The sequence below is a fragment of the Melopsittacus undulatus genome, chromosome Z (genome assembly GCF_012275295.1).
Source record: "Melopsittacus undulatus isolate bMelUnd1 chromosome Z, bMelUnd1.mat.Z, whole genome shotgun sequence".
NCBI classification, from domain to species: Eukaryota; Metazoa; Chordata; class Aves; order Psittaciformes; family Psittaculidae; genus Melopsittacus; species Melopsittacus undulatus.
This window is the reverse complement of record NC_047557.1, coordinates 19110847-19135982: the sequence shown is the minus strand read 5'-3', so window position 1 is coordinate 19135982 and position 25136 is coordinate 19110847. Positions and strand designations below refer to the sequence as shown.

General features: G+C 39.3%; 1 protein-coding gene across 1 annotated transcript in view; it reads left to right on the top strand.

Annotated features, from left to right (window-relative positions):
- ANKRD55 (ankyrin repeat domain 55) overlaps positions 1–22878 on the top strand; it is a 44235-nt gene extending 21357 nt beyond the window's left edge. The window contains exons 7-11 of the mRNA XM_031051647.2: positions 7097–7281; positions 9048–9215; positions 10767–11419; positions 16300–16401; positions 22610–22878. Of these exons, the coding sequence (XP_030907507.2) occupies positions 7097–7281; positions 9048–9215; positions 10767–11419; positions 16300–16401; positions 22610–22878 (1377 nt within the window). The remainder of the gene's footprint in view (positions 1–7096; positions 7282–9047; positions 9216–10766; positions 11420–16299; positions 16402–22609) is intronic.
- Positions 22879–25136: the final 2258 nt, after the last annotated feature.

The window sequence follows — 25136 nt, the reverse complement described above, 5'->3', positions numbered from 1 at the left end:
CATAGTATGCAGACCACTTATTAGAAATGGTCTGCAGCTCATGCTAGCTCCTGAGCTACATGCAGGAACTGGTAGAGAAAGTGTTAATTGACCCAAGACAAATCCATGCCAGGGAGGAGTTCTAAAATTTTACTGTATACAGCCCAGTTCTGATGCTCAGGAATGTTCCCTCTTAGTACTTAGTTTTTCGGAAGAGCTGTAGCCTACTTCTCTGGTTCCATTTGTGTCATTTCATTAAAAAAAGCCCCTTTTGTGACTTGTACAGGGTACAGCAGTATTGATATACAAACTCATCAGTACAACGACATCATCAGAAAAAAAATGCCTTTACCTGAAATAACTGACTGTCAACATGCTGTTGACAATCTAATTATTCATGCCAAATCAAATTTCCAAGGAAATCAATTGCAGAACTCCCACTGAGCACAGTCGGAATTTGTCTTAGGCAAAACCTGTAGGTAAGTACCTCTTCTCAAAACAGACTCTGTGTAACTCTGCAAGTGGATGCCAGAACATGAGTAATGTACGTGCACCACACTTTTTGCATATCTATAAATGTCCTGATCTCCTATGCTTGGAAAAAGGCACTGGAAGAGAAATGTTCCAATTTCTCTGCTAGTAGTAAAGAAAAAATCCTTATTCACTGCAGAATAAAAAATGACCTCTTTCTCAAAGCACGTAAACAGCTCATCCGGACAAATTAGTCCTCATGACAATGTACTAGCAGGGGAAAGCTGCCAAGTAATATTAGTCATAGCCATAGTCATTTAGACAGTAAATCACGCACTTATTATAGAAGACTACAAGTGAAAACCATTCTCAGAGAATTGGCCAGTATTTCATGCAGTTTCTAGTTTGAGCAAACAGAGGGTAGGAGAGGGCGGAATATGTGATAACTATAGAGGCATGCCTCCATGACTGCCTTTGTCACTTGGTAGCTTTTTCCAGCACCCACTAAGGCTGTTGAGAGGGTGAGTATTCTAAAAACACCATGTCCCCTAGCTGTACCAGAGGCAGCAGTGCTCTGAGGACCACAGGACAAAGTATTCTGCAGCACAACAACACATTCTGCTTCCAAGAGTACCACAAAGCCAAGCCAAGCTCGGTCACTCCTGAGTCTGCAAGAGACCTGTCCCAGTGGGTGTCTGAGGCTGAAGTACTAGGGTTAGGAGAAGACCAATGAGCTTCTCTCTAAGCTGGCTGAATCTCACCAGTGTTAACTACAGCGGCGTCAGTAGAGTTGTTGTTCATTTATATTGGTTAGCCATCAGAAGCACACCCTGTGAAGTGCCTGGGCTGCATCCAGGCAACTCCTGGCAAGTTTCCCTGGCAGAGGGAAAGCTGAAGATGGCATTATGGATTGTTCCTTTCCTCAGTATAGGGCCCAGTGACCTCTATCCCCTGAGAGCAGAGAAACCACAGGGTGCTCTGAATTTGTAATCTGCATCTGCACTGCCAACATAGCCATCCTTCAACCAGAGCAGGGCAGCAGTGCAGGTAGAGTGAACATGCTTCCACTCCTCAGCTTTCCCAAGTCTGGTGTATGCAGGGGGATGCTGAAAGTCCTTAAAAATGGGAGAAAGCTTCCATGTGTGCAAAACCCTTCCGCAACCCAGGCTGCCATACTTACGTACATTTCTCACTGTGCTATGTTTGTGGCAGACTAGAGGTGTTGCAGCATGTCCCTGCTCTTGAGATTGGCATTCTCTGTGTTTGAAATAGAAGATTCTTCATCTGCAGTGAGACAAAGATGTGAAATAATGCTTAAAATGTCAAGCCCTTCAGTGTCAGAGCAGAAGGACAACAAAGAGAAAGGTGTGGGATTGAAAAAAGAGGATATAGAAGGAGAGGGAACACAGATGGCCTTAATTTAGCCTTCAATGCTAACAATAAGAAGCAATGTCAAGAGCTGCTAGTGGGGAATTTCCATTCAGCAAAGCTGGCTATAGATACAGGAAGGTTTTAAACTGCACACTAATACAAAGAGACAGAAAGTATAGGAGAACTAATAATACCTAACCACATAATCTCTGGAGGCATTCACATGGAAGAAAAGTACTTTGTCAGGGTTTCCTGAAAACAGTTAAGTGGTCTATAGTCTGTCCCTCTCCTCCTCCCACCTCTACATTAGTGGTAGCCACAAGCGAGCTTAGCAGACTCCCTTCACATGATTCTTCTCCTTGACATTGAAATCTGTAGTTTCTTAGAGTATTCTGACAAGGGGAGAAAAAATAACCTTATATACAGTGCAGTGAACAAAGAAAATATTGTATTATGTACAATTGGAGACCTGGCAAAACAAATGTAATGTTATAGTAGAATGCTACAAAACTGACAATAAACTTTCTAAGTAAAATTACTATTCTGCATATCAGAATGGCAGAAGTGTAAGAACAATAGCCATAACAATGAGGATAAATTAGGTAGAAACACGTGAAAAATGTACTGAAACCATAAAAGTGCACCAAATTTTCATAATTCTCCTCATGGTTCATGATTCAGTGAATACTTCTTGAAGAATTATTTCCTTCAAGAAGGAGCTGGGCTTTTTATTAACAAACCTGAAGAAAATTGAGTTGTAATGAAGTCAAAGTTAAGAGCTAACAACAAATTCACTAATGACCCTGTTATTGAATTTATTTGCCACAGTCTGGAGAAGACACAAACCTCAGACAAAATCTTGCATAAAGCACAATGACAGCTTGCCTTACAAGGTCTCCCAGCTTGAGGCTTTAGGACATTTCTCCTGAATGAAGTAACTCTAATTTAGATGGGTGATCTAAGAAAGAAAAGTTCACTGAAAAAAATGAATACTTGGTGGAAGCAGCTAAACGTGTGAGATGGGATAAAAGTGCAAATAAAACTGAGTAGGGAGCCCTGAAGAATTATATAGAAACACATAACAAATATAACTAATAATCTCTGAGAACACTGGTGAGAGGAATTTGTATACGAAAAGCAAAGATGAAATATAGGGATACATAGAGTAAGGTTACAAAAACGTATAATTTTCCTATGGTAAATTTACCACTTAACATCCTCTGCTCTAACAATAGTACAGTGGCTCATGGTAAATTTACCACAGAAAGACTACATTTTTGGTGACCTCAGCTCAAAGCTATCAATCTAGGAATAAGGGCAGTGTAAGCATTTTAGGAGAACTTTGTGTGCAACTTAAAAAAGCCAAGATGTATGTAAAGATAAGAAGGCATTCCTAAGAAGAGAGAGCTGGAAAACCACAGAACAGCTGGTCAGAGATCTCCTTCAGCAGAAGAATCAAATATTCTTTAAACAGGACAGAAATTTCACAGCCATCTTCAAAGCAATTATTGCTTCCTAAGATAAGAGGCTATTGGATATAGTATGGTTATAGTTTGAATGTCAATTAGTCAGTCTAATACCATGTATTAAAACATAGAAATACTGGCAAAGTGCCAACAAAATAAAATTCATCACATGGCACAGAACCTTTCTTAAGCAGGTGGTGAATAGAGTGATCATAGAAAGTCCAATTCTTTGTCTCTTTCTGGTTTGAGCAGTACATACTATTTTGAGCACACTGAATGATCTGAACAGAACAATACAATCTTCTATAATGGACTCAGAACTCAGTCCAAAGTGGGGAAGAAAAAGGAGTAATGCAATCAAAATCAACCCAGAGACTGGGATGATATATATGACTCAATATATGATTGTTCACACATCCTATATTCTCTATCAGACACATTCAAAACAGTTCAAATAACCTTTGGATGTGGACATCTCATAGAGAGTCTAACTAGGGATTTATCATAAGAATGCTTTTATTTGTTCCATAATAAGGCAATAAAATACAGAATATGGGAATATACATATAACCTACATCTAGAACCAAATTAGAGGGACACTGAGTACTTCATGGGTTAGGATGATATTCAAAATTATTTTGATAAATTTTAGTATTGAACTGCAATTAACAGAGTAGCACAGTGTAAAGCAGAAGTGAAAGACTGAAGCTGTTTGCACAAAATTAAGAGAAGTGGATTAAAAAGTGAGTAGAGGTTTAAATTACAGTGTCAATATGAATCAAACTAACATCATTCTGGGACATATTAACAGAAGCGCAATATATGTGGGCTACAGGAAGTAGCAATGTCATTTTCCATGTTAGGAGAGAAACCTCAGCTGGATAATTGTGCTGTTTGGGATGCCATAGTTGAAGAAAGCTGTACACAAGCTGGAAAGAGGCCAAAAGCAAGCACCAAGTATAAGTGGGTTGAAAAACCTGACCCATGAAGAGAGGTTGAAATGGTTTGTTTAGTCTAGAAAGTGGAAGATTAGTGGGAGACAGAACTGTCTGTAAACGTATAAAATGCCGGTAAGAACAGTGGGAAATTTCTTACGCAAATGCTGAGTGTTGTGCAAAAAAACTGGGGGACTGAAACTGTAGGTGCAGATGTGAAATTTGGATTTAAGCAATATAGCATAAGATTAGAAGAACAGTAGTATCATTAGAACACAAATACAGAAATACTAAGGTAATGCATATTACTAATTTTATTCTTTTTTATCAAAATAAGTTGGAGAAGGATGGCAATAGATAGATATTTATTGTGGTAGTACTAGCAGTGTATAATAGACATTTAAATTCTGTTAGCCCTGAATGCAACCAGGGATTTATATCTCTAACCAGAATTATGCTAGTATGGAGGACATTTGGTGTAAGGACTGGAGAATAAAACCATTATTCATAGGGCATTGGTATTCTTGAAAATGTCAATCAATGCCATTTTTTCATTAGATATTCAAGCATCTATTAATTATTAACAATTTTGTCATGGTTAATAAGGGTATTATAAAATGCCTGGTCATAGAAAACAAGCTTGGATGGCATGATCATGAGTAGACTATAAATTAGGCAGCTAACTAAAAACAATACATACAAGACAAAATTCCTTATTTCAGAGGAACACATTTCAGTAAATTGTGGGACTGAGAATCACTGGGACCAGCAGGTTCCAGAGACCTGGATTGTATCCTGCCAATGGTGCAATATGCAGTAGACATCTGTGTCCCAAAAGCAGAGAAGAAAAGTGTGTAGAAAAGACTTGAGGTATAATGGATGTCTCTCCATCTTTAAAAGACATATTTAGTATAAGTAGACACCCTACAAAATAATAAGCAAAGTATGGAGAAGCAAAATAACTTGTATCTCAAAATCGAAAAGTCAAGAGTAATAACTGCATGTTGAATAATGCCTGAAAATAAATTACTTTCAGGAATAAGGGGCAGAATCAATCTTGGTTAATATTTTCATGATAACTTGGCACAAAATACAGAGACTTTCTGATGAAATCTGCCAAAGCAAAAAAACCTGGAAGACATTAACAGAAAGGAATAGGGGAAAATGGAATACCTTCAAATCTAGAGTAATACAAATGGAAAAAAAATGCATAGAATAAAAAACTTTAAGTCATTCATTTGGGCACTAATAACAGAAGGTTCTCCAAGAAACTAGAAACTGTTTGGAAACAATTATGGAAGAGAGAGAAGTACTGAGTTGTAAAGAGTTATTCCAAAATGACTAGTAGCTTCTATTGAGACACAGCTGTGAATAAGGCAAATGCTGTTCTGTGACATACCAAAAGAGGTATTTCTAACACAAATAGGGAAGAGCTAGTGTCACTGTACGAAGACCTAGCAAAAAACGTCTATCATAGAATCATATAATAGTTAGGGTTAGAAAGGACCTTAAGATCACTTACTTCCAACCTCCCTGCCATGGGCAGGACACCTTACACTAGACCATGTCACCTAAGGCTCTGTCCAGCCTGGCCTTGAACGCTGCCAATGATGGAGTGCTTACCACATCTTTTGGCAATCTGTTCCAGTGCCTCACAACCTTCATGGTAAAGAATTTCTTCCTTGCATCTAACCTGAACTTCCCCTGTTCAAGTTCAAACCCATTACCCCTTGTCTTATTTCTACAGTCCCTCTCCAGCATCCTTGTAGGCCCCCTTCAGATACTGGAAGGCTTCTATGGGGTCTCCACTACTATGCACGACTACGTATAATTTTATTCACCCCTCTCCAAGGACACACAACTAAAGCATAAAAGGAGAAGGGTTAGTAGGTTGATGATAGAAATAGAAAGTGCATTTTACATTTAAAACTTAAAAGGCCTTGATTAATTAGAGCAACAAGAGAACTGCTCAGAAACAATATGAACATTGTCTGTAAATAGATCTGAAGAACACATACAAGGTAAAGAAGTATTTAATCTAAATAATAATGCTGGCACAGAACCAAAAGGACATAAACCAGCCATGGGTATGTATACAAATTAGAGATATTAATCATTAAAGCAATCAAGTTCTTGAGCTGACTTCCTTTGGGAGTAATGGAGACTAAAAACCTAACTGCTTTTATTGGATACAGTAAGTTTATGAAACAGGTGATGTAACATAGCTGCTAGTGATCGCAGAGATTGAACTTGATGCCTAGTAAGGCATCTCCAGCTGTGTGCTTCTCTGTTGTTATAGAAAAAAAAACTCATAAATTCTTTCTCTCTGTTTCCACCAAGTTAGGATATAAAATGTTTGGTTTCATTTGCAGATTAGAGAACAATTTCAACTTACTATTAAGGTACTGGAGCATACTAGCTAAGAATATGTTCAAGAACCACTTGAGCAAATATTTGACATGGCTTTTCTAGGTGTAGCTGGACAGGCTTACAGAATTGGGTTGGTCTTTTGAGGTCCTTTCCAATTTCTATGAGAAATACAGGTTGCATCTCTCTGTACTCTGGCTTAACAAAACAGCAAAAACACAAAGTTATTTCTGAGAAAGTTGTTGAGTAATTTACACTCGTAACTTTTGGAGATGTTTGCAGTGGTACATTATTTATTATTTTTGCAGTGTTCAAAGTGTTCAAGGAAATTCATAACGCAAACTCAGTTCCCAGCAGGAGATCGGAAGCTTTTGGCTTTCATAGCTGGGGAGTCTGGTATACACAAAACAAAATACCATTATTGTATGTAGCCTTTTCTAGCAGAGAAAATGCAATTTGGTGTAAGCTCCATCGTAAAATGATTTTCTTCTCTGAACTTCCTCCCAGAGTGGCAACAGGGTTCTGTGTTCCATCATTCTAGACCACTACCAGGGACCATCAATAATAAACTACGATGATGAGAATGGCAAAACATGTATGCACATTGCTGCTGCTTCAGGCTACAGTGATATTATTAGTGAGCTGGCTAAAGTCCCGGGGTGCAACCTGCAGGCCCTTGATGTGGATGAAAGGTAACCATGGAAACTCTGACTGAAATTGCTGCTTCCTTTCTATTAACCTGAAACTAGCTCTGTTTATTCTATAATGGTGTTTCCTGTTTCACAGGCCATGGTCTAGTGCACCAGACTAATGAACCACACTTAGGGAGAGCTGTGCTTGCTCAGAAGCTGTGCAAAGCAGTCCAGCCCACATGTATCATATCTGGTATAATAACTGACTAGTAGGAATGTTATTTAGCTTTGTGTTTCTGGTAGGAAATGATAAGATTATGTGTGAAAGGACTTTGTCACTATTTGATTTAACTTCTTTCAATCAAAAGTGGACATTCTTTTCAAAACAATAGAACAGGATCCTACAATTTGACGCTAGGATCCTGTTGCTATTTGTATTTAAGAAATGACAACATTCCTTGTTTCATTTAAGAATTAAACACATTCTCCTGTGTTTCATAAGAATGCTAACACAGTATTCCTTAGACAAAGGGAACTTCACCTTCCATTTTGATGATGCGTTTGATTTCTTCTAGGATGACATCCCTATATCATAAGTGCACAAGAGTCATCTTCTTTATTGTTTTTCAGCCCACATCTACCTCTCTTAGAACTTTGCTCTAAAATTTATTTAATGCAAACAGAACCAACTGACTGTTCACATTGCTTAGCCTGCTCAGTGGAGCAAAAGCCAACGTTTTCTTGGCTTAGGCCTTCAGGTACTTAAAATAATAGCATTCCTCATGGAAAAGTGCAATAAAATGGAACAGAAATAAAACCAACAGGGTTCTGGAGAAGTTTCTAAAAATCAGTAAAATGTAGTTGAGAAGGCTGTGTTTCTATGGAAAGAAGGGTGAAGGGAGGAGTTTAACTACAGTAAAGAGCTCAGTAAGACATGACCTCCTATTACACATTCTCAGATATTTCCATAGAAGATGTTATACTTGAAGAGAGGAAAAGATAAGCTGTTCACTGTAAATACAGAAAATTTCCGTTCTATTATGTGTCTGACTGCATCCATCTGAAATCACTGGGATTGCAAAGAAACAGGCAGAAGAAAAGTCAATTTTCTTTTTCATTCTCATAGTTTTCTTATGGTGTTTTCTGTGTTTCTGTATTTTTCCTAAGTGCAAAGTATTACAATTTGGAAACTTCACATAAGTTTCTAAAGACAAGATGCAAATCTTCTGCCAAGCAGAAAAGAAGTTTAATTGTCATACACAGGATCAATACAATTATATCTGCTCCAGTCTGTGCCTGTCAAACACAGAAACTGACAAAGAGCCAATAACAGCCTGGCAGATGTGTCCAGTCCTTCTCGTTCACCCAGAGGAGGCTTCTTTTCCAGCTACCTCCACGGAGATACCTGAGCCAACCATTGCTAATTGTGTTTGGTGTAAAGATGAGAAGACCTTGTCCCTATTCAGGAGAAACTATGAAGATTTTTTCTTTTTAATTCTGCTTTGAAAACTTCAGGGACTCCTCCCACTCTGCAGCTCCAGCAGTTGCTATTATATAGGCTATTATGTGGCATGTATAGGCATTTTGCAACCACATATCTACTTTCTTTACAGCTAAATAGTCGCACATAGATAGAAGCCAGTTCTTCAGTGGCCTTATTACCACCACTGGCAACTACATCAGCATGGGGTAAGTAGCTGAAGAATTCCATAAAATGGATGTTGTGGATCTGGATAAGTAGCGTAGGAACACACCTCATTATGTCATTAATAGTTTTAATAGTAAATTTAGCCATTTATTTTAATTATACTCCTCCTTTTCCATAGGACACCTTTGCACTGGGCTGCAGCAGCAGGGAAAGCTGACTGTGTACAGACACTGCTAGAGCTGGGGATAGATAGCAACCCTCGAGACATCAATGAAAACACTCCTCTGACATATGCAATGTACTGTGGGCATACAGCATGCATCAATCTGCTGTCTCAGGAGAGCAGGTAAAAAAAGTTCACATTTTGCTCATATATTGCTACTGACTAGAAAGCAAATATATTGCTTTTTGTTTGCTACCGCAGGGTTTGAGCCCTAGGTGATGTCTTCTCGATTCATATGCAATATTCAGTTCGAGTTTTCCACTGAAGTAGCAACATTAGTATTAGTCATCTACTGAAAATTCATCACTGAGGTTACAGTGCTAGTCTGCCAATCAGCAGAGGATTCTGAACCAAGAAGATGGGAGTATAGATCTTGCTCAGTCACCTTCATGCAGAAAATTTATCTTAGAGAATAATTTCAGCCCTCAGTATTAGGCCTTCCACTTCCTTGAAATCTCTGTGCACTAGCTGTGTGTTCATTTAATCTGACAGAGGGATAGACTGAACACAAAAGCAGCTTTGCCAGATAGATAATAAAATAAATTTCAAGTTTGCATCCTCAGGGTAAATGTTTGGGAGTGTTTTCCTTATTTAGTTCTCTATCTTGATTATATTATTGAATTCTTCTTATTCTTTTTTTTTCTGTTATAAAGTATGAGCCTTTTACCACTGCTTATGATCTTCCTCTCTCTTCGTATTTCTCATGTTTCAGCAGTTATCATTTAATTAATTTTAGTTCTTCAGCTTTGGTAAATGAGCATGCACTTACACTTATCATCACATTTCTTTGTGCTTTCCCCTCCTTTTCAGTCAGCAGTTAGTATTAACTTCCTGCGTTACAATTTGCGAAACATAGGTAACATTTCCCCTTCTCCTCCTGCACTCTGCCTGACAGAGTAGATATGAAATGTTGGCTAGCAGAATCCCATCTAAAAACCACTACTAAAAACACTACAGCATCATTACTGTAGGTAATTATCTTGATAGATCTGAAACTACACCAGACCTCCTTAGTACAAGCAAGGCAAGGGAAAGGGGGAAGGAAAAGGGAAAGAAGAAAAGGTAAAGAGAAAAGAAAAATGAAAGGTAAAAAAATGGGAAAGGGAAAGGGAAAAGGAAAAGGAAAAGGAGAGGAAAAGGGAAAGGGAAAAGGAAAGGGAAAAGGAAGGGGAAAAAGAAAGGGAAAGGGAAGGGAAAGGGAAATAAAAAATGAAAGGGGAGGAATGGTCAACTAGTGCCTTTGTTACAGTGTTAGCAATGACTGTGCTGTTGGAAATATGATTTTCCAAATATGACATAATACAAAGACCACTTGGTTTTAAACATCCCATCACGTTATTCTTGTTATTATTGGATCTTGCTTCACCAGTAAGAATAATAATTCTGCAGCTGGTAGATGCTGAAGCCAGGAAAGTTTGTTTATTTTTTTTCCCTGATAGCTGCACTGAGCCTACATTAAGATGAGTGTAAGGCAATGAACCCCATAAGAAAGAGTGAAGTAACATGGTATCATTTATAGTCTCTGTTAATTACAGACCTGCATTCCTAATTTTCTGCCTCCTTGAATGACTCCTGCAAATGTGTCTGAACAATACATACTCCATTTCACGGACAAACACAGTATTTCTGTATTATTTGGCAATAATGACATCACATTTTGATTTGTAATTCCAGTAGATCTGAGCCAGTTCAACAGTTTCCCTCCCAGAACAACAGACCCCCAAAGAAAGAAGGACGATTCAGTATACTGAACCACATCTTCTCTTTCAAAAAGAATAAAAATGATCAAAAAAACAGTCAAAAGGAGAAAAGCGGAGACCAAAATCCCAGAGAAGAGAGGTCAGATGTAGATGATATCATCACCACTTTTGATTGTATTATGGACACAAACTGCAAAGATAAACATGTGACCACCATTGGCTTTAAAAGAAGGAGCACAGACACAAAGTACCTCATACCAGAAAAGAAGCAGCCAGAGTGTCAGGGACTTCTGCCCATCAGAACCCAGAGCCTTCCCCCCATCACTGTGGGCAATCCCTTCCTAACTGCTTCCCGGAGCACGTCAACCTTCTCCTCCAGCACTAGCACCCACCAATTTGCACACAAGTCTCTGAAGAGGCAGAGTGAACACAACTTGCTGGACCCCAGAAGCAGCTGCCAGGCTTTGTTGGGTGATCCCTGGAACACAGGCTCTAACCAGCTATTCTCCTACACAGCCTGCACTAGAACTCCTTCAGACAAACTGATAAATGGCTTAAACTCCGATAGATCTCACCATGTGTGTTTGTGCCCTCCCCACCTTCCCTCACTTCCCAGTTCTTCATCAGGTAATTTCTTTTCTATCTCCCAAATCCTATAATGTCTACTGATGTAGCAAGCTGAGTCAGAAAAAATTGGTAAGTCTGACCCATGGCATTTCAAGTTTTCAATACATTTTCCAATTTCTTGGAAATTCTATGCAGTAGCAAATGAAGATAGCAATGTACAGAACATCAGCTGACAGTTTAAACAAGGTGCTTAGGGGTGAAAAATAAGATTTAAGTAGGTCTGATGAGGAAATAAATATACAGGTAGTCAGGAAGCATAGAATGTACCTGAGCAAGGTAAGTGCCTTCAGATCATATATGTGGTTTGTGAATTGCATGGTTAACACCCTCAGCGACACCTGTTGCCTTGTGTCCACATTTAGTCCTGGAACTAGATGTGCAAGGGAATAGTACTGCACTCAAATCTCTGACTCTGCTGACAGCTGCTTCTGGATCCAACCAGGTAAGCCCATGTGTGCCATGCTGGACAGCTCTGCACGTTGTCACTTTTAGACTGTAACATCACCCCTTCCCACCCTTCCTACCCCAAGTGCCAGCATTTTGGTTCAAAGGTGCAGTTTTTCCAAAGGTGAGTTCAGGCTGCTAAATTTACAGAGACAGAGTAAATGCTTTTATGTTGTGGTTTGGAAACTGTAATGCAACAGTAATGAAGAAGAGCATCAGAATTCTGTAGTAAACTCAAAACCAGGGGTTGACTGGATTTGAGATCTAGTACTTTGTTTGACTCATATTAATGTTTAAATGAATCTGGCTGGCTAGCCTGCTTGCTGGAGTTTACCTCAACATATCAGTGTCTTCAACTTCATCTCCTTTGGGATTAGTCCCATGCCAAAATTAAACACATCTAGCATGCTTTCCAACCACTGTAATATCCAACAGAAAATGAAGCAAACAAAAGCAATCCCCAAACTTACCAGTACACCATTACAAGAAGTAAACATTACACAATAAGTTAATCTACCCTCACCCCAACAAACATGAGCTGCTGTCTTTTACAGGAAATAGGAATGAACAGAAACCCTCTCTGAAAAGAACACTCTCAGAGGTCAGGTCACTATCTGAGCTTGCATGATAGTGCAAACTGTGCTGACTTCTAAGTGAAGGGATATATAAAATAGCAAATCTTTGTTCACATCTCTAATAATGAGTAGAGGTGGCAATTTCAGAATGTTTGGTTATTCTATGTTGTGCAAATAAAGGCTGGAAATTTTACCCTGTTTCTCGGGGTAAAATAGTAGCTATTCAAAAAGTTCCACTTCCTGAACATCAGGCCACATTCCTGAAAACTTGATAGGCCCGGTCCATAAGTGTCACTACTTTTTTACTATGCACTCTTCAGCTATTCACTCTACCATACAAACCCCAGACTCCATATGGCTACAAGGATTGCTCCAGCATGACTCTTCCTACACTGAACTCTTCAAGGTTCAGCTCACACGTGGAAGACAAGAAAAACTGCAGGGCTTCTTTACAACCCAAATACAACAGAGTACATTGAGACTGAGATATTTGAGGACTGTTGACAGCAGAGGAGGAATGAACTCAAACTGGAAAAACAAAACCTGGGGATAAGTATAGAAAAACATCTCTTCATGGGATTAGCTAGACCATGAATGCATTTGATGTGGAAGTAACAACAACGCTACTTAAAATACGACTAGATTTTTCTTAAGACTGTGGAATACTGTATGGTTAAATCCTTTTTTCCTCTGGACAGAAGGACAGACAGTTTTCTGTGAACATCCTATGATAAAATGTTGCAATCAGCTGAATCAGGACAGACCTTGAATCAGGACAGACCCTGTGCATCCATTCAGTGCTCCATTATCTGCACAGAGACTTGGTACAGAACCCACCATCCACATGCATGAATAAGGGAAAAATTGTACCAATTATGGGAAATCTAATTGTTACAATGGGAGCAGTCTTTGCATGTGCAAAGGAAGAGCAAGTAATTTTATCTCTAACAGTTTATTGTCTCCCTCAGAGAAAATAAAGCCTGAGTCTGCTTTAAGCCGAACTCTCTGTGTACCAGCTCCCTTTAACAAAACTTTCCAACAATAAAAAGATTCCTGTAGCTGGCAAAAAAGACTTCCACTGAAGCATATGAATTAAAAGCTTTTAAGGACGCAGGGAGTGTCTGACAGGAATACATTGCACAACCCAGATACTGCCTAACATTTCTTCATGATAAAAAGATCTGCTTATCCTCCTTCATGCCTGTGTGTGTGGTTTAAATCTGTCTGCCCCAGTAATTACAGCCATTTTTTTACCCAATTTTTACACCCATTTTTTGATCACCCTGAAGAAGTGTCAAAGACTAAACAAAGAGCAAACATGGGGAAAGGAAACTAAAGTCTGTTCATAACAGACATAGCTCATCTGTAAGAAATTCTTCGTCCAATACACATCGGCTTTACGCATGAGATCCAGCAGATTGAGCCAATGGCTATCAACTGCCGTGGTCTTTGGAGCAGAATTCTGCTCCATGTTCAGCTGAAGGATGCACTACAACATGGGAATTTCTCCAATAAAGACCACGTTAGCTCCTTTCATAAAGAATCCATTTGGTAAGTAACACAGTTACAGCAGTCTTGACAATTACTTCAGTGCACTTCTAGGAAACAGTTCTACAGCTATTTTCCTATAGCTTTATCATGCACAAGCCAGCAATATACATGTACTTTCAAGTAACTACAAAGCCACAAAGGCAATTTGCATAATTCCATTTTTAACTATTGCCTAAGATGTCCTACTACATGCTGTGTCTCCCTTTCTCTCTGTGTGCCAACAGAGCATATGCTTGATCTGCAGTGAGCTATGTTGCAATGCCATGCTGGATGAGCAGCTGTTTGGCAAGACAACCCAAGACTCCTTACACAGCTCATCTCAGCTCTGGCAATAACAAAGAAGAAAAATTTGGGGACTCAAACATCACTGAATAAGATCAACTCAGGAAGATGATCTGGGGAAAATGTTGATTTGGTGCTTGAATTTCCTCTTTATTTGATTTGTCATTTATGTAGCAAAATGCAATACATCATCTATTGTATTTTCTTTTTTAACAGTACTAGAACCAAGTTAATTTTAATCATAGCCAGTGAAATGCCACAGTTAGCCAATTAACCTTTCATTTTCCCGTATCTGTTCTTGGAAAAATGTAACTGCCATTAACATAGCTTAATAAGGATCAGTAACAGTTTACATCAGTTCTGTTATGTTTTCATCTGTGGTAAAACCCTCTCAGAGCTCATCTTTACTGCTGATAGACCTCCACCAGTTTCACTTACCAACCAGAAGTTTAACTCTATTTGTGTTGTAGTATTTAGAAAGGCTGAGACCCTATTAGGAAAGTTTGCAAATGAAAGTTTTGATTCTGAAATCAAATCCATCTAGTTGAGTATTTCTACAAATTTAGTGTCTAAATATTCTCACATGGACCTAGCTACTGGACTGTGCCTGTTTTAAAACCATTTATTATATTATGTGCAAAGTGTTCGACACTGTCCCACATGACATCCTTGTCTCTAAATTGGAGAGACATCAGTTTGATAGGTGGACCACTCGGTGGATAAAAAACTGGCTGGATGGGTGCACTCAAAGAGTTGCGGTCAACGATTCAATGTCCGGCTGGAGACCAGTAACAAGTGGTGTCCCTCAGGGATCAGTGTTGGGACCGGTCTTGTTTAATATCTTTGTCGCTGACATGGACAGTGGGATTGAGTGTGCCCTCAGCAAGTTTGCTGATGACACCAAGCTGTGTGGTTCTGTTGATACGCTAGAGGGAAGGAATGCCATCCAGAGGGACCTTGACACTTGTGAGGTGGGCTGATGCCAACCTCATGAAGTTTAACCATGCCAAGTGCAAGGTCCTACACTTGGGTTGGAGCAATCCCAGGCACAGTTACAGGCTGGACAAAAAGTAAATTCATTGTAGTCCTGCGGAGAAGGACTTGGGGGTGTTAGTCAATGAAAAAATGAACATGAGCCAGCTGCAGTGTGCACTCACAGCCCAGAAAGCCAACCGTATCCTGGGCTGCATCAAGAGGAGCGTGACCAGCAGGTCAAAGGAGGTGATCCTGCCCCTCTACTCTGCTCTCGTGAGACCTCACTTGGAGTATTGTGTGCAGTTCTGGTGTCCTCAACATAGAAAGGACATAGAACTGTTAGAACAAGTGCAGAGGAGGGCCATGAGGATGATCAGGGGACTGGAGCACCTCCTGTATGAAGACAGGCTGAGAAAGTTGGAGCTGTTCAGCCTGGAGAAGAGAAGGCTGCGTGGAGACCTCATAGCAGCCTTCCAGTATCTGAAAGGGGCCTACAGGGATGCTGGGGAGGGACTATTCATTAGGGACTGTAGTGACAGGACAAGGGGTAACGGGTTCAAACTTAAACAGCAGAGGTTTAGACTGGATATAAGGAAGAAATTCTTTACTGTTAGGGTGGTGAGGTACTGGAATGGGTTGCCCAGGGAGGTTGTGAATGCTCCGTCTGTGGCAGTGTTCAAGACCAGGTTGGATGAAGCCTTGGGTGATATGGTTTAGTGTGAGGTGTCCCTGCCCATGGCAGGGGGTTGGAACTGGATGATCTTGAGGTCCTTTCCAGTCCTAACTATTCTATGATTCTATATGGAAGGAAGTGATAAGGTTATATTGGTTATGAATGTTATATTAAATCAGTCACTCTTTTAAATGAATGCAAATTAAAAAAAAAAAAAAAAGAAAAGCTTTTTTCCATCAGTGGTTTCTTGTTATTACATATGTCTGAGAATTACTAAATCTCGGTCTTTTTCTAAAAGCCAGAGATCTACAGTGCATCATATTATTAACAATTATTTTCATATTTTCATATGGTAACAGATAATTTTTTCTCTTCCACAGGTAAAAATTTTCAACAGATTTTCACAGACCAACCAAAAACACAAAATAATACTCCTGTACAGAACAACCTAGTTCCCATGCCCAACCACTGTGCTCACAAATGTAAGTACAGTCAAGTCTCAGTTACATTATCATACCTGCGTGCCTCCAGCATTGGCATCTGAGGGTTTTGAGAGAGGTTTCATGTTCATTTTTTCAGAGCACCTTAGAATGGCTGGGGTTGGAAAGCACCTTTGGAGATTGTCTAGTCCAACCTCCGTGTCCATAGAGAAGTCACCTACAGCAGGTTGCTCAGGGTCACATCCTCCTGCTTTTTAAATAACTCTAATGACGGGGACTACGCAACTTCTCTGGAAAACTTGTTCCAGTGTTTGAGCTCCCTTAGAGCAAAAAATGTTTCTTCTTAGTTATTTGCCCATTGACTCCTTTCCTTTCTTAGGATACTACTGAGAAGAGTCTGGCTTCCTCTTCTCAAGGCTGGACAGTCCCAGCTCTTTCAGTTTTGAGGTTGGACACTCCAATCCCTTAGTCATCTCCACCACCCTTTGTTGGATTGCTGCTCCAGTATGTCCATGTCTCTCCTGTACTGGAAGTCCCAGAATGGGACACAGCACTCCAGATGTGCCTTATCAGTACTGAGCAGAGGGGAAAGATCACCTGCCACAATCTGCTGGCAATGCTTTTCCCAATGGAGACTGTTGGCTGTCTTTGCTGCATGGACACATTGCTGGCCATGCAGCAAAGACAGCCACATTGTTCAGTTCATTGTCTATCAGGACTCCCAGGTCCCTTTCTGACGAGCTCCTTTACAGCTGTTTGATCTTCAGCATATATCGGTGCAGGGACTTACTCCTCCCAAGGGGCAGGACTATATATTTCCCTTTATAAGAGTCTTGTCCACTCATTTCTCCAGCCTGTGAAGACCATTCCTCCCAGTTTCATATCATTTGCAGATGTGCAGGAGGTGCACTCTGCTCCCTCATCCAAGTCACTAATGAGGGCATTAAATAGCATTAACCCCAGTATCAGCTCCTAGGGTATTCCAGTAGTGACTGGCCCACCTCCAGGTTGGGCTGCTGGTCACAGTCCTTTTCTCCAATAGGTTTCATAAGCTGGGCTAGTAGAAGTGATGTACACCAATACAGATGAGAGCATGGTTCTACCTTTGCTTTCCAGAGCAGAGGTGACTGGAATTCTCAGAGACAGGATTTTTTGCTCTTGGTTTTACTATCAATTGCATATATCTGTATGACTCTGGAAGCTTTTCTTAGGGGGCAGGATGTAAAGAGATGGATGACAACACCCTAATGACTGCTTGGCAAAGAGAGGTAAGACATGTGAGATGAAAGCCAGGATAAGTAAAGACTCTTCGGCAGACAACATGAAAAATATGACACAGATTTTTGTTCCTTTTGCTAGCAAAAACTAGAGAGAAGATGACTAGAACAAGAAACAGTCATTTTCTGAAGGTTACACAGATTAAAAGATTGTCTATCTCTCACTGACTTAAGCACGCCAGATAGAGCAGTTTTTACCCGAGGATGGGAATCATTCATTTCTCTCATTCTAACAGCAACTGGTTTGGGTAGCTTCTATTAACACAGGAACAAAAAAAAAAAAAAAAAAAGCAATCAAGAGAGCAGCAGCCTCTTATTTCTCTGTATTTTCAGCTAGCTCCTCATTTCCAAGGCAGTGACCCAAGGTCCCAAAGAGCATGGAAAGCTTCAGCCCACTCCCACAGCCCCAGCAGTGTCAAGAACTATTGCGTGTGCCAGGCTGGATCCAGCCAGCAATTGGGGTGTTCTTCACACACAAACACTAGCCCAGCAGGGTCCTGACCTCACATTCTTGCTTTCCACAAGGCACAAATCCCCCAGTGTACTTTGGATTAGGATTTCCAGTTTACTGTTTGTTATCCTACATATCAGCCAGGTCCTAAAGCACTCATACTTCAGAGTTAAACTTAGGAATCATTGCCTCTTATGACATGAGTTTCAGAAGCAATTCTGCAATTACAACAGTACTACTAAAAACGAAACAGCAGAGATAGTTTTATGGGGAACATCAGACTGGATAGGGGAAATACAGAATCCTGCACTGCTGCTGCACAGTAAGTAAGAGAGGAATAAGAAATACTCAGTGGAATACTGAGGTGGTATTCTTTGTCTGCTCAGAGGAATGAAAATAATCTCACTGCTTTCAAATCCCCAGTTCCAATATTCCTATTTTTAAGTTTTCTACTAATGTTATCTGTGTTATCTAGTTAAAACATAGTTGTAAACAAAATTCTAAAAAAATAAAATAAGATTATTTCGTAATCACTGGTGTTCTTGCAGTAAGTCATACAAACAGTCAGGATTTTAGTTCTAGTCTCATGCAAAAAACTTGTGTTTTACAAATAAAATTCAATTATCACAGTTGATAATCATGGTTTAATTGACTAACAAAGCACAGATACCCAGGTGCCCATTACTGCTTGAACATCAGTTTAAGCCTATAAGAGAAAAGAAATTAAAAAAAAATAGAAAATATAAAGTTATTTGCAAAATAGATTTACATTTCCTCTTTGTTAACACAAATGACACATTTGATCCTGGAGTTTTGCAAATATGTGTTTCAGAGCCAAGATTTTCCGCATCCTCCACGCAGCCTTAAAAATATTACTGATTTGGGCACAGGCAAAATGATTTGGACTTCCAGGCAAATGGCTCCAGCAACGAAGTTTGAATATAAACATTTTTCTAGCAGTTTCATTACACAAGATGTGTGTTAAAAGCATGTAACAAAGCCAGTGGAAAACAAAAGCAACAAGGGAGTTAGAACAATAACATAAGCATAAACCAGAAAGAGAACTGAAACTGCTTAGAGAGTAACAGAAAGCAGAAACATCTCCCAGAAAAGGAAGGGCAATGAACAAAAAAGGAAGAGATACTTTAATCACTAAGCAAAAACATTTAAAAATACACATTAGACAGATGACAGAAGTAATTAAACAGTAGCCTAGGAAAAGAATATTTGAGTGACTTTAAACCACAATTTATAAACTTCCACCCTCCAGACACTCCCAAGGCCTAAAAGGTCCCTCAAAGGCTTCTTGAGTAGCCTCAGCACAGTCTGGCATCTCTGTTATTCTGCATGCTGTTGCTTCATCCCCTGCACGCACTTTCTATCTCACCACATGACTCTGGGACACCTGGAAAACAGACTTACAGCTATCACACACTGCTCACACAATGCCAGAATCATTTTCCAAACAAACATGGGACTTCTAGAGAACTCTCTGATGCTCTCATTTCTTCATGTAGCTTTCTAAGCCTGGTCTAAAGTCTAAAGCCATAATGAGGATATTACTTGTTGGGAATCTATTTCTGCAGGTCATTTAACAATATTTTGGGTTCATCAGTGGTTGATTTTCTTGTTATTCATCATGATTTGAAGTTTCTTCTTTCCCAACTCAAAAGCAAAGGACTTCGCAAAGCACCATCCTTTCTGCAGAGGGTCTACCATGGCCTACCATGGTCCACTGCTTGCAAAAGTAAGAGAGTCTAAGAACCATTCCTTCTGCTGAAGTACATACTCCTTGGGCAATGACTCTCTGACTCCCATATTATTACCTCTACAGTTTATAATAGTAACTACTCAAGAGTCACTACTGGGTGGAAAAGGTTCCCTGAATTAGTAGTTCTTATTGTATCACTAGGTCTTTGGTGGTTAATTCTGCTCTCTTTGAACAGTTACTGGTGCTTTTGCACTATACAGCTTGTAGATGTATGGTAACAAGCCTTAAGGATTGTGTCTGTCACACCCCAGTGCTGGGTCCAGGCTCCTGTGTTTTGCTACGTATATTAAAACTAGTCACTATATACATTATTTCAAAGCCATCCAGTTCTGATATCCTCATAGAATACCCTAAACTGAGCACAGTCTGTAAGACCATGTAGAAAGCCTTGATATTTGGATGCTGGTTTTTACTTCTTTGAATGAGCATGGGCTTGTGATGGCTATCTGGCCATGGGAGTGAAGTTGAACTACCCTACATTTGTCCTACTTAAACACATTGTTAAAGGTTTATCTAGTACAGAAAGTGTTCTGGAGATGCTTTACACAGGTGTAAACTCTAATACTGTGCTCCAAAGAGGTAAACAAGTGAGCCTCTCCATATATATTTGGTTTGCACACCAAAATTTCAATGAACTCAAAACATTCTATCATGTGCCAGAAAACAAATTAACTCATTTATTGTATTTAACCCTGCCCAGTTCACAGAAATTCAATACAAAATAAAGCAAACTATTTACTGGGGGGAGGGGTGCTGTTGCTTTTTGTTGTTTTGGGTTTGTTTTTTTTTAATGGAAAAGAGAACTAAGTGATTTCATGAAATTTTGAACATGAATGAACTTTGAATATGACCCACAAATTACACTACATTGCCGAAGTTCTAGTAAACATCACCTGCTCAGGCCATCAGAACTTGAATTGTACTGAAATTAGCATGAAAAAAAAAAAAACCACAAAACCTACCTCATTTTTCATGAAAATTTGTGAGAAAGTTACTAACCCTTCCTTATTAAAACTACATTAGTTCTCACTTCTCCTGCATCCACTCCACCAGTATCCCAGTTATTCTTTTTGGTGTTACTTGATGAGCAGTGAGAAGGCAGACTTAATAGGTTCAAAGATCCACTTCTGAAAAACATCAACTGTAGGCAGAATTCCAGGTATTAAGGATTTTTTAAGGTAGGTTAACTAACTTGAAATTCCTTATGTCCTCTTTTCTTGTCTTTTTATGCTACAGCCGTCAATAAACTCCATCCACTATTCTACATATGAGATCAATTAGTGTACTGAATATTTAGTTGGGTTTGGGGATCATTTTTGTAAGCTCAAAACTGGCTTGTGAAGTCCAGCTTATCACAGGTGTATTGATTGCACCTGAGTAGTTACTCAGTCTGTTATTCCTAATAAAAATTAGTTCATTTATCAGTTTATCCTGTATTAAAATGGTCCAAACACAGGTTAACTTCAGATGTTTCTCTGGAATCACACAGGATTTTAATTGGGTTAAGAGAGAATACTCTTCTCGAGCCCTCATTTCTGTAGAAATTCCCTGAACCTGCACCAGAAAAATTTCTGTCAGAGGCTATGAAATTGGAATAATCAAAAGAGCTGCCAGGAAAAATGTAAAATTAAGTCAAAATTAAGATCCTCTCAGGTACTTAGCACAACAGATGCAGATGGATAGAAATCACAGCTGGAATGAGAATGGAATCAAGGAAAAATCAATGTGAAAAAATTCAAGGAAGATTCTGTGGTGTTAACTCCAGTAACAAACTCTTCATATAGTTAAACTGAAAAACCCAAACTGTTTGTATACAAAAAGCTTGGGAATAAAACGGAGAATCAAATGAAAAGAAGCTAATACAGTTCACAGTAAATTCCAAGGCAGAGAAAAGCAGGCCTGCAATTAAGATATTGAACTCTCCTTTAAAAAAAAAAAAGAAAAAAAAAAAAAAAAACAAAGGAAATTAGTTGATAAGTTTCCTGAATGAAGGAAGTTGAGGATTTTGATTTAGAGAAGATTCAGAATTATGTGAAATTTAAAGTACAAACAATGCTACACTGCTGAGTGTGAGATGGAGATTAAGGATGACCAAATCCTACAGTTTCTCAAAAGATTTCTGACACTTATGAGACATACAACAGCTGTGGTTCTTGTGTTTCAGTGCAGGTTTTAGTGTGCTTCAGGGTAATGGTCTAGCCTTGTGGCCTGTGACTTGCAGAGCATGTGTGGATCAATGTTCATGATTGACTGTGCCTAAAGCAACCTAGACAGTGTCCCACATTCTTCCATTTCATTTTCCAAAGAACTTACCCTGGGTAATAGAGCATCCATACACACAGGTTTTGTTAAAATAATATATTCCCATGGAACATTTCTGTTTCTGTCAGCTTGTGTTTGTGATGAAAAAAATATCTTGTGTAAATCTGTTCAAACAGACCAAGTCTCCTTCAGACAAACTATGGATTCTCTGCTTATCAAAAGTAAACCTTTGAACTTATCAAGTCTTATTGATCACCAAACATAAAATAAAACACTTAGATTTACTGGAGCACTGGAATTTTCTTCAGTTGAAGATTAGCTCTGCTAGGCTTTAGAGATTTTTTTTAATCACATTTTGATCACATTTTTCAGATGCAGGTTTGAGTACACACAATACAAGACAAACAAATAACGTAGAAAATTAATTTGTTAAAATGTCATGCTTTTCACTTTTTGTCCACTCTTTCTCTCTTTTTCTTTTCCCTCTAGTTCAGCTACCATCGCAGGGTGCTAAGATGTTTAAGTCACTGCCTTTAAATTCCCCAAGGACTGGTGCAGTTATTCTCCCACCAGCCCCAACCTCCAAATCCCATAAAAGGGGACATTCTGAGAATCATTTGCTCTATTCCATCTTGCCTCGTGTATCAGGAGTGCCTCTGAAACCAAGCTGTGTTCTACCTGCTATCCCAAGCCAGAAGAGATCTAACCCTGCAGAAGACCTTAAGAAATCTCTCACCAAACCAGATGCTGAAAATTAACTCATTACACTAGCCTAAATCAATTGAAATATATCTAAGAGCTTGCTACAGGATAACCATATAGTAAAATCTCATTAATTTGCACTGGAGTGTAAATGAACAAAACCCAAGAAAGGGTAGCACATCACAAAAGCTGCACTGTGTATTTATATAGGCATTTTCATTGTAGTTTTCATTTATGAAAATTACTAAATCAATATTTAAAGTGCTGTAAATCTATTTTGTGAATGGAATCCTTATAACATGCAGTCTTGTTGCAGCAATGTGCTGTTAAGCCTTTCATAGAAAATAGGATCAAAGAATAAGATTTTCTGTGTGACTTAAAAGCTGGAAGTAGGGAAACAAACTGACAGGGGGTCTTTGTAGTCTGTAAATGCAAAGGTGCTGATTCTGAGGCTGTGTGCCACCAAAAACATCTTTTTAAAATTATAAGACCAAAATAAAATGCAGTCTTAGAAAATAAGGGGTTTTGGCTCTTTGTTTTTCACATATTTTCTACATTGTAAGCTTGTGGGTTTTGAGAATTCAACAAGCTAAGTAAGTACAATGAAATGCTAACCCCTTTGGGACAGACAGGGCTGTTACACACCCTTCATTGCACTGACAGATTTACGTCTCTTTCATTTGATTCTTCACATTCCTCAGTGACAAAAATGCAATTATGCATTGTTATTTTCATAAAACAAGGATTTCACAGTCCTGAGTTATTCGGCATTATTTACAACCCTTTGATCACTGAACTGAAGAAGGAAATCTATATCTAGACTACTGTTCATTCAAGAGCCTTGGCAAGTGCTATAAGCCTTTGACTAAAATTTCACAATACTGTCCTTTCCTTGAGGCCAACAGAGATGCCAACCTCTACTTGCTTCAGAATGCTTACCTAAATCTTGCTGCTATTACTCTGGAGACTTTCCCATTTCTTATTACAGAAGGGCTGTGACCATTACTTTGGGTGGGGGTAAAGGGAGGATCGTCCCCTTTCATAACATATTCTGTATCTCCATTTCTAGTAAACCTGTCTTACAATAGGTCTCCATCAGCAGCTCTTTCAACCAAGATATAACATTTTTAGTTATCTCTAGATAACTTTTTATTAGCTGTAAATTTATTTTGCTGTGTCACAGTAAAAGACAAACCTGACATGAAGGAGAAGATAATCATGTCCCAGTAGCTGAAGTTTCCAGTTTCCTTGTGGTAATCACTGTAAATAGAAGGATGGCTAGTGGCTGTTACAGACAGTCCCAGAAACAACAAAAGCAGAGCACAAGAAGTTGTTCTGATGCAACACAGGGAAGAGGGAAGTTTTGCACACAAATAAAAGGATATTTTATTTTTAAACATCTAATCCAAATGTAAGGGTATAAAGCCCAAATTCAACAAGTGATGTAATCCTCCAGCTTCTTGCTGAAATCTGTGAAAGTAAAAAGCTCACGTGTTTGGGCCTGACAGGCAACCTAGTCCCTAAGGCTGGACAGAAAAAAATATTGCCCAGAAGAAGCGTTCTCTGCTAATAAAAAATCAGTTCTGCCATGCTGTGTTTGTACCTGACCAGTCCTGCTCAGTCTAGTCTCACTGAAAAGTCCAGAATCCCTCCTACTGTGTAGCAGACTCATATTTATTCTACAGGCCCTCAAGCTCTACAGAGCCCCTGAGCTTCTCTGGAGCTTCACTTGCAACCCCTAGGTTCTCTAATCTGACTCCAGCCCTTTTATACCTCTCTCTCCCTGTGGCCACGCATGAGGCAAGTGGCTCATAAGTCAGTTCCTAGAAACACTCAAAGTTTAGTGCAAACCTTAAGCTGCTATCAAACAGTATAGAGCAGATGATTCTGGTGCAGACTGCAGAGAGGAGAAAGAAAAACTAATTCATACATCACTGGCTGGCAGCAAATAATCTCTATGTTTACCCTAAGTGTCAGTGTAGACATCACAAGAATGAGGTTTGTTTCCACAAACAGAGTGTATCCACTTTGGCAGAGATTAATTTTCTTTAGTTTAACACACTCTTGGGAATGGATTCAGTGTGTGGAAGGAAGAGAAGACCAAATGGCACAGCAGGAAAATCCCAGTGAGTTCAAATGTTTGTATCATCTCCATTGCCACTCTAGGTCTTTTGAGTGGGTAAGAAAATGGAGCTTTCTGCTATCAGCTGGAATGCATCAAAAGAGCTAGGCCACATGCTGCAACTTCATTTTTTCCTGAGTAGAAGGGGATCCTCATTGCTATAATTGGCTTTGAGAGACAGGGTGAATCTTT